Here is an 18770-nt window from a genome sequence, read left to right as displayed (position 1 = left end):
TCTACTTTATCCCAACATCTCTCTCCCAAGCGTTTTACAGGTGCTTAGTGTTAAATTTGACATTCTTATTATTATGAAGAATTTGCCTTCATTTTTCTAATCAACTTGTGGTTGTGTGTAAGTGATAAAAAGATTAAATCATACATATTATCAAACAAAAAATTTGAGTGCAATTATTAGACTCCTGCCTTGGATATTTTCTTTTAGCTTTTACCATCTTATTCATTATGTTGAAATTTTGTGCTCATAAATGAGTGAAACTCGCATGCTTTGTTTTCCTTGTTGAATTCACGTGCAGTTGAAAGTATGACCTTCTATGCTAAAAAAATATAATATGGAGTTAATGGAAATGAAGTTCTAGTGAGAAGACGAATATAGGTACCAAATATTAGTCACTAGTGAAGAAGAATTAAAGAAGAAACATAAAGTTATGTCATGTGCTTTTCAGAATCAATTTATAACATTTGGTTTTGTAGAAATCCTGTTGTTTTTAAGAAGGCTTTTAAATCAGTAAATGCTTTTGTAAAAGAGATATTGTTTAAGGCCTCTTGTAGAAGCACTAATTAGATTATTGGTAATATCTTAGGTTGGATAGGTGCCTCTGTTAGAGGTGATTTTGTTTGGTGGCCCTCGATTAATGTAACCTTGATGTTTCAAGGTCTCTTTTGTTGTTAATAAAATCATTGTTAATTGCCAAAAAAAGAAAGCATAAAGTTATGTTATAAATTATATGTTATATCAAGGTTATAAGAATGATCATAACGTTTACCTATAAAATTTCATATTATACAACGCATATTACTAATTATATATCTTATTACTATACTATTTTTCGTATAGATATGGATACAAGTTGGATAGATCTACCCACTGGCCACCCTGAATATATCGATGGTTGTATGCAATTCATTGCGTTTGCCAATCAAGGTCTATTCGAAGGAAAAATTAGATGTCCATGTAAGAACTGTAAGGTGGATAAATGGTTCCCGGTTAATGATGTAGAGCGACATATTTTGTTTAAGGGGTTTTATAAGTCGTATAGAAATTGGATCTTTCATGGTAAAGGGGATATGGTTCAACGTATGTTAGGGAGTGATGGAGGGAGTACTAGTGAAGGATCCCTTGGTAATCAAAGTGGGTTTGTAGGTCGAGATAATATGGGAGGACTATTAAGATCAGCTTTTAGTGTTAATGTGCCACCCAATTTTCCAACTTTTGAAGCAAGAGAGGATGGTGAATGGACTGAGGAGCCCGTGTCATACGACACAGATGTTGAATATGATGATTCTACAATAGAAGAAGATGCGACATATAAGAAGCTACTTCAAGCTTCTGAGGAGAAATTATATGAGGGGTGTATTAATTTTTCAAAGTTATCTTTTCTTCTACACTTATTTCACTTGAAGTGTATGCATCACTGGTCCATTGAATCTTTCAATATGCTCTTGAAGCTGATTTTAGATGCATTTCCTCAAATACTTGATTTTCCCTCGTCTTATTATTACAGTAAGAAAATGATAAAAGACTTGGGCCTTGGGTATGAAAAAATTGATGCTTGTCCTAATGATTGTATGCTGTATTGGGGTGAATTTTTAGAGAAAGACAAATGTCATGTTTGTGGTAAATCGAGGTGGAAAACAACCAAGGGTAAGAAGGGTGACGATGTAAGTGATCAAGGTACGAATACTTGTAAGAAAGGTGTGCCAGCTAAGGTAATGCGATATTTTCCTCTTATCCCAAGACTAAAAAGAATCTACATGTCATCAGAAACAGCAGAAGATATGAGATGGCATGATACAGAGCGATTGGGTGAAGATGATAAGAATATTTTGAGGCATCCTTCCGATGCCTTAGCGTGGAAGGCATTTGATGAGCGTTATAGAGATTTTGCATTAGACCCTCGTAGTGTTCGATTAGGTCTTGCGAGCGATGGGTTTAATCCATACCGTTTAATGAACACTACTTATAGTACATGGCCAGTGGTGTTGATTCCTTATAATCTTCCACCATGGCTATGTATGAAACCATCTTCTTTCATTTTGTCCACACTTATTCCCGGAAAAGCAAGTCCTGGAAATGATATTGACGTGTATTTGCAACCATTAGTTCATGAGTTAAAATTGCTGTGGGGAGGGGTTGAAGCTTTTGATGCTTTTGACGGAGTGAAATTTAATTTGCGCGCGGCTCTGCTTTGGACTATTAATGACTTTCCTGGCTATGCAATGCTCTCTGGTTTGAGCACAAAAGGTTACAATGCATGTCCTATATGCATGGATTCCACACCTTCTGATAGATTTGGGAACAAGATTTGTTATTGTAGCTATAGAAAATGGTTACCCGCAGATCACCCATATCGACGTCAGGGTGAAAAGTTTTGTGAGAAGTTTGGAACTAATGAGTTGGGTGAAGCCCCATCTCGTCCTAGCGGCACTGATATATTGAGGCAACAAGAAAAGGTCGAGTATGTTTATGGAAAGTCAAAGGCACCACCGAAAAAGAGACAAAGAGGACATACTGATAACAATGATGTCCAAGATGAAATTGTCTTTGGTACCAAGAGAAGCATATTCTTTGATTTGGTGTATTGGGAGCATAATCTTCTAAGGCATAATTTAGACGTTATGCACATTGAGAAAAATGTGTCTGAGAATCTTTTGGGAACACTTCTTAGTATGGATAAGAGTAGAGATAATAGGGATGATCGAGAAGCCCTTGAAGCATGGAGAATAAAGACTCACCTTTGGCTTAGTGCTGATCATAATGGAAATGAATACATGCCTCCAGCTTCCTATTCTATGTCTAGGGAGGAAAAAGAGAGATTCTTAACTGTTTTGCAGAAACTTAAAGTTCCGGATGGATATGGATCCAACCTTTCTAGTTGTGTGAATATGAAGCAAAGGAAGTTGATTAACCTCAAGAGTCATGACAACCATGTTCTAATGCAAGATATCCTCCCCGTCGCCTTAAGAGCTTCTAATGCTACAAAGGTGATTGACTTGTTGGCTAGATTGTCTTCGTTTTTCAAGAAGTTGTGCTCCACCAGTATTGATCCAGATGATTTAGATGGTCTTCAAGATGGAATTGTTTTAACTCTTTGTCAGTTGGAAATGGAGTTTTTGCCTTCATTTTTCACAATCATGGTCCATTTGTTGATTCACTTAGTGGAGGAGGTTAAACTTGGTGGACCAGTGCAATACAGATGGATGTATCCCATTGAAAGGTTTATATCTTACCTATGTGAATTATATATTTTTTTATTAAATAATTTACATTTATTATATACAAATATTTTATTTGAAAGGTACTTGTCCCATTTGAAGTCACATGTAACCAATAAAGCCCAACCTGAAGGATCTATTGCGGAAGGCTACCTTTTAGAGGAGACAATTAGGTTTTGCTCGAGATATCTTCAAGGTGTTAAGACCATCTTCAACATGCCTAAAAGGATGGATGATGACATTTCAAATTCTGATGATTACTTATTTAATTCCGGCGGTCGAGTCATTGGAAAGGAGGTCAGCATTCGCCTTGATGGTCAAAGCTTAAAACAAGCCCATCGCTACGTTTTACTTCACTCTGATGAGATCAAAGGGGATCTAGAGTAAGTATTATGTTGGTTTTCTTTTGAATAACAAATTTTGTAATAAATCACTCTTATGTTTTTTCTTCTTCCACGAAGTGAATTTTTAACCGAGAAGCGTCAAATGAACTTAGAAATTTCCGTCGCGGAGAGTGATGAAAGTAAATGGATCATCAATGAATTTGGAGGGTGGCTGCGAAACAAGGTTACTTAAGTTCTTTTAATGTTAATACATACTTCTGTTTTTGAAAAAATAAACTTTATTTGATATAATTAAGTATTATCGTAGGTACATTTCATAGATGCAACCACCGAAGATGGGAAACTAAGAAAAGCTTTGGCGGGTGGTTTGCATTCTTATGGTAGAAAATTAAAAGGATACATAATCAATGGATACAAATTCCTTTCCACTGATCGCGATTGTCGTCTTTTGACACAAAATTCTGGAGTTATGGTTGAAGCGGATGGAGTGGCATACTACGGAAAAGTGATGGATATCTATGAATTAAATTACTATGGAGATTATAAAGTTGTATTGTTTCGTTGTGATTGGGTAGACATTCGTAGGGGTGTAAGAACATATCCAAACGGCGGAGTATGTGTCAATTTCTCTAAATTGATGCATACTGGACGATTATTGCAAGATGATCCATTTGTCTTCTCATCTCAAGTAAAACAAGTTTTTTACATAGAAGATGAGATACAAAAAGGATGGTTCCATGTTGTTAAGAATAAGCCTAGAGATTTGTTTGATTTAGGTGATTCTTTACCAGTAGCGGAAGAGGGTGGGGCCGATTGACCATGCTTATTTATTTTATGCCGTTATTCTTTGTATTTGTATTCTATTGATTCGATCTATGGACTTATTATCTTTTATTTTCAATGTACTAGTTATATCATGCTCTTTTCCGGAAGCTCTTGGGTTACTCTCTTGTATTGTCTCTTGGTTATTGGGATTATTGCATAATAAAGTAAGGATTGAGGTGAGTGACTAATGAAGGGAAAGATTAAAAGGAAAGACTGGGATGATGGATTGTGGATAAATCTGCAATTCAGCAATATGATATCTGAATTTAGTTTAATGTTTGAAACAACGTTTAATCTTATATCATTCACCTTAATTAGGTTTGCAGATTAACACATTTATTTCTCTGTACACCCATATATAGTGGTGAGCCTATTGACGGTTTCACCCCTATGAATGTCTTCACAATGTAGCATGGCTGAAGTTTGTAGCAAATTACTGAAATTTTATTCAAAATAAAACTAACTAAAGGCTGAGCATCTGCATCTGTGCTGCTGGTTTCAAGCTGAGTTCAGCCTTTTCTTCAAGTTGTTCTGGGTAGGGTTCTCTAATCTGTTCTGATGTTCTGTTCTGATGTATGCAGGGGCTGGTTTTTTTTCTCTTGCATTTTGGTTCTTTTCTCTTGCAGTCTGGTTGCAGGCGACTTATCGGTTGAGGTCTGCTACTATCTTTTTACGTTACAGTTGATTCTTCTGTGTTGGCTGGCTTCTTAAGTGTTTCAGCTTCCTGTTGTGTTGACTTCCCGCCTGCTATGCTAATATTTATGAGTAGATTGCTTTTGCAACTCAGTAGCAGGCAACTTACTATTTAGAAGCTTAATATAGACGTGGAGTTAATTGGTCGACTATGAACCAAAGGATAAGTCTCATGTATTGTTTCTCTTGTCTTTGTGATAGAATGGATAGATGTGTGTGTGTGTGACGGGGGATGCTTCGATGCGTTGCTTTGAAATAGACAGTAAATCTGGTTGTGTAGGCAGCTTTGTGGGATATACCAAGTCACCTTACCTTTCACGTTCCTTATTTGTAACTAATTTTACTTAAAGAAAACTAAGCTTAGATAGGAATTTCACCTCCCAGATGCTGCAGCAGCAAAGAACTTCTCTGTTCTGCGGATCGGTTCTGGAACAACAAAATGTGAAGCCTGATATGACCATTGATGAGAATCTCTGCAAAGTTTTCCTTTGAGACGCTTGATGAGTTGTTGGAACTCCTTTCTCTGTAGTCTATGTCCATAAAGTATGAAGTGTGCCGTTTGTTTATTTTTAACCTTTTCCAACTCAGGAATAATGTTTAAGGAACTTGAAGTTGCTGCATCGCTCTCATTTGCTGTCAAATTCGACTTACTGGTTCCATCTTTACTTACATCTTCATTATTATCAACAAACAGCTTACTTCTGATACATTCATCATTGTCTTGCACCTCATCAGTCTTGTTTAACACTAGTGTGCCACGCCTCTTTTTCCCCGCTATTTTACCAGCATGTTTTCCACCCTTACTAACTGCATCACTCTCATTGATTGTCAAATTGGACTTAGTACTGATCTGCTTTCCACCATCAACATTCGTTTTATTTGCATCGCCCTCATTGACTTGCACCTCAGACTTGTTTAACACCAGAGTACCACCACGCCTCTTCTTCCCAGCTAATTTACCAGCAGATTTAACACCCTTACTAGTACTTTGATCATTTGCAAGAACAGGTTCGTTTTCTTTGTCAAATTTCGTTTAATCAAGATGACAGTCTTGTAAAGATAACAGTTTTCTAGATTGATGTACTGTTTTTGGATTTGTTCTTGTCCAAGGGTCCCAGAGTAAACTTGGTGTGCATCGGGATTCAGTCTCAGTTTGTCCTTGGCTAGTAAGATTGCAGCCTGGCTGCATTTGCTGATATGCCAGGAGTTCTCTCTATAGGAGAAGTTGTCTCTTGGTTTATAGATCAGTGAATTTCTAGACAAAAGAAGTATGAGTCAATTTACTGCTAATCTGTGGTTCCATCTAGGATTTTGTTAGTGTTTTCTGCTTCCATCTGTTTATAACAAGGTTTTTGAGTTGGTTGCTTATTTTGTTCCTTCTTTAGTTGATGGTAGATAATGTCCTAAGTCTAGAAAGATAGGGCTGAACATGCTTACCTACATTCTGAATTCCAACTCTGACATAAGAACGAAAACAATGCCACCAAATTTCCTGATAACGCCATTGTATATATATATACTATATGTTAAGATAGAGTTATAGTACCCTTAAAAAAAGAAAAAAGATGTAGTACCGTACTACTAATACTAATAGTATCCTAATATTGATTGATAAAAATAAGTTTCTTGTTTTCAAGAAACACAAACCTGTCAAGTATTATGTTTACAGAGTGTATTTTTTGTTTTATGGAGCAAATTCTTTTCTGAAAGAATAATGGTTTTGTAAAGATAAATATTCTATTTAATCCAAGTCATGGTGTATTCCATGTTATTAGGTTCTGCATTCTTTGATTATTGAGTCTCTATGTTCATAATCGAACTTATTGGCTGACTGCACTGCTAGATTTTTTACGGTAGTCCATAAGAATTTTGAGCTGTGTATTTAGTTGTGGCCTTACTAGTTCAAATTACACTATCATCTTGATTAGACAAAGTATTAATTAATCCCAGATATGCAGCTTGCTTATATCCTATTTACTATTTAGTGTTTCATTCTTATATTTGTTGGTTTCATCATTTTTTTTTATTCATGGCTGATTGTGTTTCTTACTTGCTGAACAGGAACTAAAAGTCATGACTTACAGTACTAAAAGAACATTTTTAGCTACCGATGACAGATCAAGCCTTGGTGCATCGAAGTCACCCAAACCTTCTAATCCATCACCCAAATCTTCTGATCCATCCATCCAAAACTGGGGACCGTTCACCCCTCCAACACTTGGAGTATCACAATCATTTGGGTCTGTTTCACAACCCATCAAACAACCCACAACTGCTAAAAAACCCACCCTTTCTACATCATCTCCTTCAATGATTGCATCACAATCATCCATGCCTCGGTCTACTTCCATGATTTCAAAGCAAAAACTTAAGACATCATCAAAACTAGCTGTTACCCAGTCAAAACCATCCTCTAACCCATTACCACAATCAATTTCGCCAACTCTTACAGGAGCATCACAACCGCAAACAAAGGTTGCACAAAGTAGATGGTCAAAAGGACCTTTGTTTCCCAACCTCATTGAAATAGCAGCACAAAAAACAGCAACAACGAATCTTGCAGCCTCACACCAACCTACTGTGAAGCCTAACCTGCAGAGTACTACTCAGCCTACTGTGAAGCCTATCCTCAAGCCTCCTATGCAGCCTACTACTCAAGCTACTGTGAAGCCTGTCATAGTTACCCGACAGCCTTCTCTGGAGCGGGACAAAGCTGCCCAACAACTTCATAAAGTTAGACATCAGCCTGAAAAAGCTTCACTCACAGGTACCAAACCACAATTGGAAAAAAGAGCGTTTGTTGCACCCATGAGGGCAACAAAATCTGTGATGTCACGACCTCCTACACCACCAATCACCATGTCAGGGAAAGATCGAGCCGGGAAGCTTGCTTCTGGTCAGGTGCCTCCAACTTACATGCATGTGAGTGAAAATGCATTTCAAAATCAATCTCCTCCATCCAATCATATTGAGGCTGAAGTTATGCCAACTTATAACTGGGAGGAATCTGAAGAATCAGCTCCAGAGAGTGATGAAGAATTGGATGAAAATGAAGGAAGTGATACTACTGTGAAAAAATCAATACCTCGACATCGAGTTATTGTTCAAAATTGGCCGTATCAGAGGGAGTTTGATGAGAAGAACGAGGTTATAGCTATAGGTAAACATGTCTCTACTTAATTTAAATATGGAAACTGTGAATTATATTGGTGATTTTTTCTATCTCATTTAACTCCATATCTCTGGCAGATGCTGAAGGAATACACCACCTTGTGAAAGGTTCGGTTATGCCTCGAGACGTTTGGCTTGATACACCGGGATTCAGATACATTGTTAAGTTCAATGAATTCAACCAACCTCTTCGAAAAGGTGGTAAAATCCTTGTGAGTTTCCTTGGAGATATTGCAAAAATAGATGATATGTGTCCAGTGGGATTGGATAGTTGGCGTGATCTGGACGCTAACTTAAGAGCTAATATAGTTAAAGCTATTCGGGTATGTGGATTTATCCTTCTTACACTTACATTAATTATAACAATAAATCCTAAAGAGTTCACATTTGGGGATAAAATGGAAACAAAATCATCAAAACATATTATTCTCAATGAAATTCTTCCATTCCAAAGAGAACTACTCATACTCAGTTGCATTTTACACGTCTCTAATGCACTACTTTGAATGCTAGTATCTTTCTAATCGACAAATAAGATAAAATTCCTGTTAATACTCACTTCAAAATAATTAACAATATCCATTATTCATAGAAATTCAAATAAAAAAACCACCAAATTAGAAATAAAGTAACAAAAATGCATCAAAAGAGTCACCTTGGGAAATGTACATCTGTAACTACATAAGTTTAACATCTCAAAGCATAAGAGTGTCATCGATTATTCGAGGAACTACCGTACTATATTTCACTATATATCTTAACACTTTCTAGCTTAAATAATTATTGTCAATTGGCCATGGTTAGACTTCTAAGTTACACTTTCTAATTTATTTAGTTACACGGGAATTTAATAGTTTAAAAAGTTAACTAAATATTTTGAGCCTTGTATTTAAACAATTCTTAGCCTTAATACTATTTCTTAGCCTTAATACATATACGATGTTTGAATTAAGGCCAATTTACTATATTCTAGATTGCCAATTTAGTAATGAGTAGTGACATGACTGGCATCAATAGAGGACTCGAGAGCTCTCTTGCTCTAACTTCCTACCCAATAGAACCTTAAAAAAGATGTCAGCTTCCTGTATACTCAACCCAGCCGAGAGCAGCTCATCTTTTTGAAACAACTCCCTCATATTATTATCTCTATTATTTCTCACAGTCGCAGAAATGAAACGAAATCAGAAAAAAAAATAGAAAGAATGACAGGTGAGCAATTGTAAATATAATATCTTTTGATTGGAATCAATTCCATTTGATTGTAATTGATCACTGATTGGTCAAAGTAGTCTAAATTAGTTTGCATGATTGACGGTAAGTTTGGCACTTCTTCCGTTTTATATACTTGCAACATAATTTGGCACTTCTTCCGTTTTATATACTTGCAACATACTTTTTCACACAGTTTAACACTTACATTGAGTCCTTTTTCTTTGAAGAAACATTTTGTGATACCTGATGGGGAGCTAGTTAACACATCACTTTTAAACCGCATGGACAGACCATGGAAGCAGCATAGATACACATTGAAGAAAAAACATTTCGATCCAGTGAAAACTCCAGAACAGAACTTTGCCAATCTGCCTGATGGAGTCTCCTCTAAGAGTTGGTCGGATTTGGTTACATATTGGTTTACACCAAAGGCCATGGTTTGTTACCTCGAAAGATCCTAAATTTAGTAAGTTTAATTTATTTTATTCATGCTAACATTGATTTCTTGAAACTAGGAAAAATCTGAACTTGGAAAAAATGCTCGAGCATTACAAGACCGTAATCACAAGAGTGGTGCTACAAGCTTTGCTAATCGAAGAGCTGATTTGGTATGATTTTCTACCTTCTTTGAGTTGTTGCATTTTAGTTACTATAGATTCTAAGTAGATAGGAACATAAAACACAAAGATACTATAATCAGCCCTACTCCACAAGTTTGTTTATTTATTTGTTTCCTATAATTGCAGAAAAAGAAAGGGGAGTTTAGCGAATTGGCATTTTACAAATCAGTTTATGCCAAAGATGGAAGCTTTGAAGAGGGCACACCCTCTCATCAATTTATGGTATCCATTGCGTTGAGCTTATTCAATCTTTCTCTAATCTATGCGAACTCCTTAATTCAATATTTCTCTTTTTTATAGTATCCAACATGATATGTGAAGACATTTCAATTTTTGAAAAGTGGCCAAATTCTTATTTGCTTATTTTCTCAGTTGAATCCTACTCTGCACTTTAGTTTAACAGGATCGGTAAATAGTGTCACTCTGGCGAGTTCATACACTCAGTAGTTGAACTGATCTGATCAGCACTGTTCTGATCAGAACTGATTTGATCTGAACAGAACTGATCAGTTCTGAATATTTCTGTTCCGATCAGATCAGTTTTGATCAGATCCGTGCTGATCAGATCAGTTAAAACAAGGCCTCTGATATCTATATATGTATATATTTCATTAGCATTAACAAATGTAACAAGGCCTCCGATCTTTTATCTTCTAGAGCTTACACTTCTGATATTCGCTTCTCATATTATCTAACAGGAGGAAGCAAACGATGAGGTCCAAGAAAACCTTGCGAGTTCCTCTTCTTCCTTGTCTAGGGTTGAAATTGAGAATGAGGTCTTTAATAGGCTTATGTATAAAGGTGAAATACCTAAACGTCCTCTGAATTATGGGTTTGGAGTGAAACAAAGTGACATCTTTGGAGTGGAAGGTTTGCTAAGGAAAGAAGGGTCAAGCTATGTTAACAATGGTGCCGTGGAAGTGGAGAACATAAAAGGTGAACTATCAGCTGTAAAGAAGCAAAATCAGGAACTTGCACAACAAAATAAAGCTCTAAGCACGAAGTTTGATGAAACAACGCAGTCATTTAAAATGATTGCTTCTTTCTTAGGACAAGTTTTGAAGGAAGTACGCAAAGGAAATGTTTCATCAGACCTTTTAGATGGTGCGGAATCAGCAATACATATGGTTAGTCATTTTGCTTTAGAAACATGCATGTCTTACCGATTAAGTATTTGAATATTTGTTTTAGTATACTCAATGTAAAATGTATTCGATGTGGCTTATTAAAATGGTTTTTGTAGATTAATGATGATTCTGGTGGCAGTGGTGAAAAATAGGCCGAGACATGAGATGTGGACACTATTGCCAAAAGCAAGGTAAACTTATATGGACTTAACTATGTTGCTAAGCTTGATTTTTTTTGCGATTTGTTACCATAAACATGATTTATAACCCTATGTTTCTGTGGACACATTCTGAACCTACAAGCCAGATTTCCATACCGTTTGAATTTGTTTGCTGTTCTGTAACTTTATTGAACCTGTATAAAGCTCTGATTGAGCGTGTGCAAGAACTTATTGATTGCACTACTTTCTATCATTACATTTTTGTTCCTTTTTTCCTTGTTTTTGTACTTGGTTATGGTGTCAGTTGTTGGGCTATGTTGGCTAAGAAAAGAATTTGCTGCATCGTGATCGACACTAATCTATTGTTATCAGAATTAACTAAAGTACTGAATTAATTAATAGGCCAAGTAATGAAGTATTAACTGAAGCTCCATTTGTTTCGCTGCTGTTTTTTAACAGCACCAAAATAAGAACCCCACCAGAATGTAGCTAATTACTCTCACACCAAAACTGCAAACCTGAACTTTGCTACTGGTTATAATGGTAGGATGATACAGGACATGGCATAATGAATAGCCAGTTCCATTTCTTCCATCTCTTTCAAAGAAACCGGTTGATTCTCTTTTCTTGTTTTGCTGCATATCCTGTATCATCCTACCATTATAACTTTGGGCATATATTGCTTGATGCTTGAGTTTGTACTCTGGATTTCCTAAAAGGTTATTCTCTTCATTACCTTCTTTGAAGGTTTCCGGGAAAGTGGCTGATAAGCGTGAGTGTCACAGCAAAGTGTTGTTCTTTTCTCCAAACCCTTTACATTCTGAGATAAAGTAGCAGCCTCATAGTCCCAGTAACTCTGATGCACTGGCTTTTCTTTAATATTATCTAGATAGACAATGTCTTTATCTTGATTTTGGAGTGTACTAGCTCTCTGTTGACTCCCTCGAGGAGTCATCCTCAATGTTGGTCATTTTATTGCATGATTTGCATCCATTTCTGCATACATAGTGTACGACACAGACGTACAACTCAAATGGCAATAGGTTGAGTGGGCGACAGGGCTATTTAACTTAGCTTGCAAGATCTTCAGTTTCCTAAATTTTGTAAGTCTTGGCAAGGTTATTATTTTTAGTGATAACACACGTAGGAAACCTAGTCAAATTCAAACACCTACTATCCTAGAAAATGAATTAGCCAAAGTTCATACAACATTTTGATGTCTGCGATTTTTATAACTTTATAATTTTCTTTAATCCAAAATCTGGAGGGATTAAGGTTTAGTGTTCGATAACATAGATTAGAGGAGATCTAGGAAGTTCGAAGAATGGAGGCCTAAAATTTAGGAGTGTTTCGCGTTGAAATATAAGTTATCTGTGAACTTGAAGCTTAAACAAAACGTTACACAAACTTACAACTCTGACCAAAATATGGGATTAAATCTAACTGTATATCCTTTAACTTATTTTGGGATGTGTGGACAGGCTTCTTGCCAAAACTTATGTTTTAGCACCCAAAACAAAATAGTAATGTTCCTCCTTCTAGTTAAGCTAGTGCATCACCAGCAGATATAGTTGATCGTAATAGGTTTGTCAGGTCTTCCACCACTTCTAAAGCACAAGAAGTTAAGAAAGATCAAAACTAAGAACATTAAATATCTGAAGCTGACCACAATAGTGAACAAAATAGTGGTTGTTTGCAAATGTAATCCCAAGAGATAATGAAATGCACTAAGATTAATTCTATGAAAAATTGAACGAGGGAATATTTACCAGTACTCCTTTCCTAACATTCCCCAATGGGCCCGCCTCTGTGCTTCCCATAAGCTGCCAAAATAAAATAACAAATACAATAGTAAATGTCAAAGGAATCTAGTAACTACAGCAAACAAGACGCATAGCAGAGAGTAAACAAGACATCTGTACCCTGGAATGCCCTGTGCATGAATCCAGTTCCCCGTGTGACACTGAAGAAAACACTTCTATAACCGACTGATCCCCTGAAATAACAAAAAAGCTCTTAGACTATCTGCACAGTGAATAGGTGAAAAGACAAGCAGCAATAATAATAAAAAAATAAAGGAACTCTAACATAGGAAGGACTAAAGAAATATTTAGAATCCGATTGGTAACTCTCAGAATGTTAAAATAAGTTTTGTGCTGTGAAGTGTGATGCATTTTCATTGATTAATTTAAAACATCAGTCTAATGTCAAATTTGTTGTGATTTTCATACTTTTCTTCGTGGATATAATAAACCTAGAGGACAAAGATGACCATTAAAATCGGTTTATCAATTCATTATTCTTTACTAGGGTACTGGGGTGATTATAAAGCAATATTTGGGGGTAAAAACTAGCATCTTGGTCGTTGAGACGGGGAGTTTGAACTTTGGATCTCTGCCATTTTCACTAAACAAGTCAAGCTTCAATGAATCTTGAATCATCCTATCTGGTAGAATTTTCGTTCGTCCAGCATGCATTGGCTGCTTTAGTGATTAAATTTTGTTGACAGTTTATCGGACGACACCTAATAACAGCAATTACGATTACAGTTTATTAGGTGTAATCGTAAGCTTCAGTTTCAGATCTCACCTGTTGACAGTTTATCGCAATGTACTGGTACTGTGTTTTTTTGCTGATTGCATCAGTTTCTCTGTTGCATGTTGTGATGCATCAGGACCGTAAATACATAGAACCGTTACTGCTGCATTTTTTTTGTTGACTTTGTTATTGTCTGGATTAATGGGGTGGGATTTGTAGTCTTTTATCTGATGTGGGTTTGTGCAATAGATTTTGGTGTGTGTGTAGGTTGAAGGTTGCCTTTGGCTTCCTTTCTTTTCGGCTCTACTGGTTTCTGACGTTGAGATGGATGAGAGTTATTGGTGATGTTGTGACTAGTAATAATAGATTTTTACCAAAAAAAAATTGACATTAAATTTTCTTTGCAGATTAATGATGATTCAAGCTATAATGGTGAAACTTAGAGGGATAACAAGTTATCTTCAAGCGCGCTAAGCTATCATGGCGATAGGATTTATTTGCTTAATTAGACTTAGTTAGGAAGTTGTTTTTCTTTCGTTTTTTACTATGTTGATCAGGGTAGAACAAATGATGCTAGAAAGTTGTTTTTGTATTGCTTTTATTTCAGTTTGAGTTGACAATACAAATTAATGCGTGGATGATTGTTAGCACTTTTTATAAAATACATTGTTGCTAATTAATTATTATTTTATGATAATGATTAAGTTTTATTGTTCACTATATATAGATATATATATATATATTTTTGGATATATATATGTTATTATGCAAAGGTCGGCCGGAATGAAGAACAATATATGCTTTGAAACTGTGATCAGGAGGTTCTAAATTTGTTTGGCGGTAAAAATATAGTATAAAATTGTGACTCTTAGAAGGGTCTAAATTGGTTTGGCGGAAAAAAATATAGTATCAAATTGTGACCATCAGATGGGTCTAGATTTGGTGGAACGAAAATGTTTATACTAGAAATGACTGAGTGAAGGGTCGAAATATGCGTTGGTGTTGCGCGAAAGTGGAGTAAATAGCGACGGAATATATAGTCGAAATATTTCGACCGGACAAACTGTTGCAATTTGGCAAATATCGACGCTCTAAAGCGCGGAAAATGGAATAATAGCGACGCTTTAAACCGTCGGAAAATATCGACCATCAAAATTTCGACTGTCCTGAGAAGCGTCGATATAATAATTTTAGACGCTTTAGAGCGTCAATATATTCCAGAAAAAGCGTCAAAATATGCCGTGTTTTCCCGTAGTGACTCCATCGAACCATGAAACCCGAACAATCAACCAAGTTATATACTTCCTCCATTTTTTTATAATTGCACCGTTTTCCTTTTTCGGAAGTTGCATATTAATTGCACCATTTCCTTTTTTTGGTAAGTTTATCCACATAAAATGACATTTCTATCCTTATCATCATTTGTTAAATCACATTTGTACTTAGATCACATGGGTATATTTGTCATTTATCACCTTTTAACCCCCATTCTTAAATCTTGTGCCCAACCCAAATGGTGCAATAATAAATAAAAAATGGAGGAAGTATAACCAAGGGGAAAAAAAACATAATATAATGTCAATTTCTTTGTTCAATCCCCTTTCCTTGCCTTCAAACTATATACAAAAAACGAAAAACATATTTTTGATTTTTCTTTGAAATTTCTATTTTTTTTTTTTTTTTTTTCTTTTCTTTTTTTTTTTTTTTTTTTTTTTTTGTGAATGAAACTAAAGAATGAAAATCGAAAGTACATAAATAAATCTAATGCTAACTGTTACAAGCTTGGGTGCCGACAATAATATACATCATTTCCGAACCACAAATCCAAACATAGCCTCGAACCACGAACTATTGGCTTAGTGTGCCAATCAATCAACATCAACGAAACCATTACGAACACCGAAGTTCCCCCAAGCTAGACTCGGGACAAGTAACCAACGGGGCTAATAGGGCTCAATTTGTGGAGTTAAAACAATAAACGGACAAAGCTACAACATGGGTATGAAAGGCAGGAACTGATGTTTCTAAATTCGTCTGAAGGCTTCCTAAGAGAATGGCCTCTGTCATACGCGGCATGCGTGAGTTGCAACTAAACTACTAATGAATCTCAAGCCAAAATCATACGATAACAAGTCACATCAATCACACAAACACATAGTAAGGTGACCTACAAGATAATTGGCTAGCTATTCTTGATACGAGACCAACATCTTACCGCATACCATTCAATTGGTTCACACAATGCCAAGCAGTTATCAATGTATAGCACAACCGACTGAATTTCAGAATCATAGCTAAGTTCAAGAGAAGCTCCAAAGAGTCAAAAAGAGTCCGAACATGGTTTGAAAGTCAAATTCACTATGCAGGGTATAAGGAAATATGAATGCAATGCAAGTAAAGAAAAACAACTAAACTAATCAATAATACTAGGAAAGCAGTACATTTTTTTCCGTTGCACGTAAACTCCCACCCCTAGTGGACGGTACAAAGCGTACAACACCTACAAAAATAAAACTATACTAGAAAGCAATAAAGATAGATATCCCTCCCCCAAGCTAGAATGAACACAGTGTCCCTACTGTGTACACATAAAACAATTGAAAAAGGAGAGGGATAGCTCACTCAGCATGAGCATCATCTACCGAAGCTGGTCCAGTAGTGGTGTTAACAGGTGCAGCGGTGGAGCCAGAAGCTGCAACCTGTTGACGAAGAGTGGAGACCTCCGAATCTAGAGCTGTGAATCTCTGCCCAAGGGTATCAAAACAACGAATAACATCAGAGGCAAATGTATCAAAGGTGGTGAGAAACTTACGAAACTCCCCAAGTGGCACGGGGGTAGAGTCCGATGGCTGAGGATCGGTGGCGACGGACAATGCTGCAACACTCCTAGGGTGTACCAGAGCCAAAGAAATGGAACGATCGATGGGCACAAGTGGAGTAGTCGGCTCGAGCAAGGGAGCAGAAACAGAAGGCCTTGTTATCCGTGGTGCAACACCCTTCCCGAGGTGCGGGTCAGGACCAAACAACCAAGAGTTAGGTTGATCCAAACGAGCTCGGGGGTGTGGCAAAAAGGCATGTTGAATTCTTTCAGATTTTGGTTCAAGTCCCTTCACAAACCATGCATATTTAGAATCATCATGAGCTTTCAACCAGTCAAATCTTTTCATAGCAACAAGGTCGATGAGGTTGGTAGAGGGAGACTTCCGCTTCCCTTTCAAGTTGATTTTCAGTTTGGTGGCAAGAACCGTCACAAAAGCACCCAAGGTTATGCTGCCACCGGCTTTAAGCCTCTCGGTAAGGAACGCCTGCATTAGGAATTTGCCAAAGTTCAATTGACCCATGGTCTCTACATCCCCACGAAGGAACCACCAAAGCAACTTCAAATCTTGATCTGTGGGTTGACCCTTTTCACCTTTCGGGTGAAGCACCTGTAGTAAAAACCTGTGAAAGAGTCGGATGGCAGGATTCACTATAGATAATGCTCGGCTATGCCCCACTTTCCAATCATCCCGACCTGTTAGTTCCTCCCAAAAGGAGCCTTTGTCAAAATAACCATCTTCCCAGTCCGCATCAAATTCGCCAAATTCATCCGGGCCAATATCACCATCCTTTGGCCACCCGAAAACATTGTTGAACTCGCTCCAAGACATAACTCTTTTCACACCACCTAGATAAAAAACGACATCACCTTCACCCGAACCAACAACAAAGGAGGATAGGAACTCATATGTCAATTTCGGATAAGTATCATATTGCATATTCAACACCTTGGTCCATCCATATTTTCTTGCAATCCCTTGAAGGCAATCATCAACACCAATTAATTTTGCATCTTTCGGTGAGTATAAAAGAGTAGGTTTTACCGGCTTCTTTTGCAAATCAATGCAAAAGGCTTGTTGCCTTTCGCTAAGCCAAGGGAATGTGAATTGATGAGACGATGGAGGAGGGGTGGGGTCATTTGTAGGGGGTGACGGTGGGGGTGTAGTGGAAGTGGATGCACGATGCTTGGATTTGTCTTTAGATTTGGGTGCGGGTTTAGGCTTTGATGTGGGCTTCTTTTTCTCAATAGATTTCTTAGGCTCAAGGGCGGTGGAATTCGCCTTAGCCTTTGGTATATTTCTTTTGGTAGGGATCATGATGCTCACTCCAATTCACCAAAGACAACAATGTAGAGGCAACCACAACACAAGTTCACCAAATTCAAGCATAAAATTCACCAATTCTAATCCACAATTGTGACAAGAACAATCAAGTATTCGATCAATTATTATCAATGAACAATTTGCCACAATAAACTCACAATAATCAATCAATTAATCTCCAACACCAACAATGAAGCAACAAGATCTCCCAAATATGGCAAAGTAGAGGCAAAAGTGAAATTAATTGGAGAAAAATTTTCACTTACACCTATTCCAAGCAAGGGATTCAATTAGATGATTGAAAACCAATTGTGGTATGCTCCAATAATGCCCAAATGTCACCCAATTGCATCAATTAATAGAATAGCAAAAACCCCCAAATTGATTTCAAAAGTTAGGGTTTGGAATTCATGAACCAAATATTATTGAAGGTGGGATAGTTGTGGGGTGAAAGGGGGTCTGGTGATGCGAAGGTGCGCCGACCACCGTGTTGCAGGCGGCCAGCGACGGGTGTTGGGCGTGGTGACGGTTAGTAGGGGTGGTTGAGGGGTCGGAGAAGGAGGGGAGTAGGGTGATGGGTCGTGGGTCGTGGGTTCGAAGGGAGAGAGAGAGAGAGGGTGGACGGAGTGGAGGTTGGGCGGTGTTAATCCGACCACCGGTGCAGCGCCGGCGGTGGCTCTCTGATGGTGGTAGTGTGGGGTGGTTGAGGGTTTGGCTGA

At 37.3% G+C, this 18770-nt stretch overlaps 2 protein-coding genes across 2 annotated transcripts; both read left to right on the top strand.

Moving 5' to 3' along the window:
• Positions 1-842: 842 nt before the first annotated feature.
• LOC130469762 (uncharacterized) lies at positions 843-4379 on the top strand. The gene is made up of 4 exons (XM_056839221.1): positions 843-3220; positions 3302-3601; positions 3680-3785; positions 3870-4379. Exons 1-4 carry the CDS (start codon positions 843-845, stop codon positions 4377-4379), a joined length of 3294 nt encoding a protein of 1097 aa, XP_056695199.1.
• Positions 4380-9695: 5316 nt separating this feature from the next.
• On the top strand, positions 9696-14541 carry LOC130469098 (uncharacterized). The gene is made up of 6 exons (XM_056838078.1): positions 9696-9900; positions 9979-10071; positions 10210-10305; positions 10782-11210; positions 11327-11401; positions 14317-14541. Exons 1-5 carry the CDS (start codon positions 9745-9747, stop codon positions 11360-11362), a joined length of 810 nt encoding a protein of 269 aa, XP_056694056.1. The 5' UTR covers positions 9696-9744; the 3' UTR covers positions 11363-11401; positions 14317-14541.
• The last annotated feature ends 4229 nt before the right edge of the window (positions 14542-18770 follow it).

The sequence above is a fragment of the Spinacia oleracea genome, chromosome 3 (assembly GCF_020520425.1).
Source record: "Spinacia oleracea cultivar Varoflay chromosome 3, BTI_SOV_V1, whole genome shotgun sequence".
Lineage (NCBI taxonomy): Eukaryota > Viridiplantae > Streptophyta > Magnoliopsida > Caryophyllales > Amaranthaceae > Spinacia > Spinacia oleracea.
Note: the sequence above shows the minus strand (reverse complement) of the source record. Positions and strands in the feature narration are given on the sequence as shown.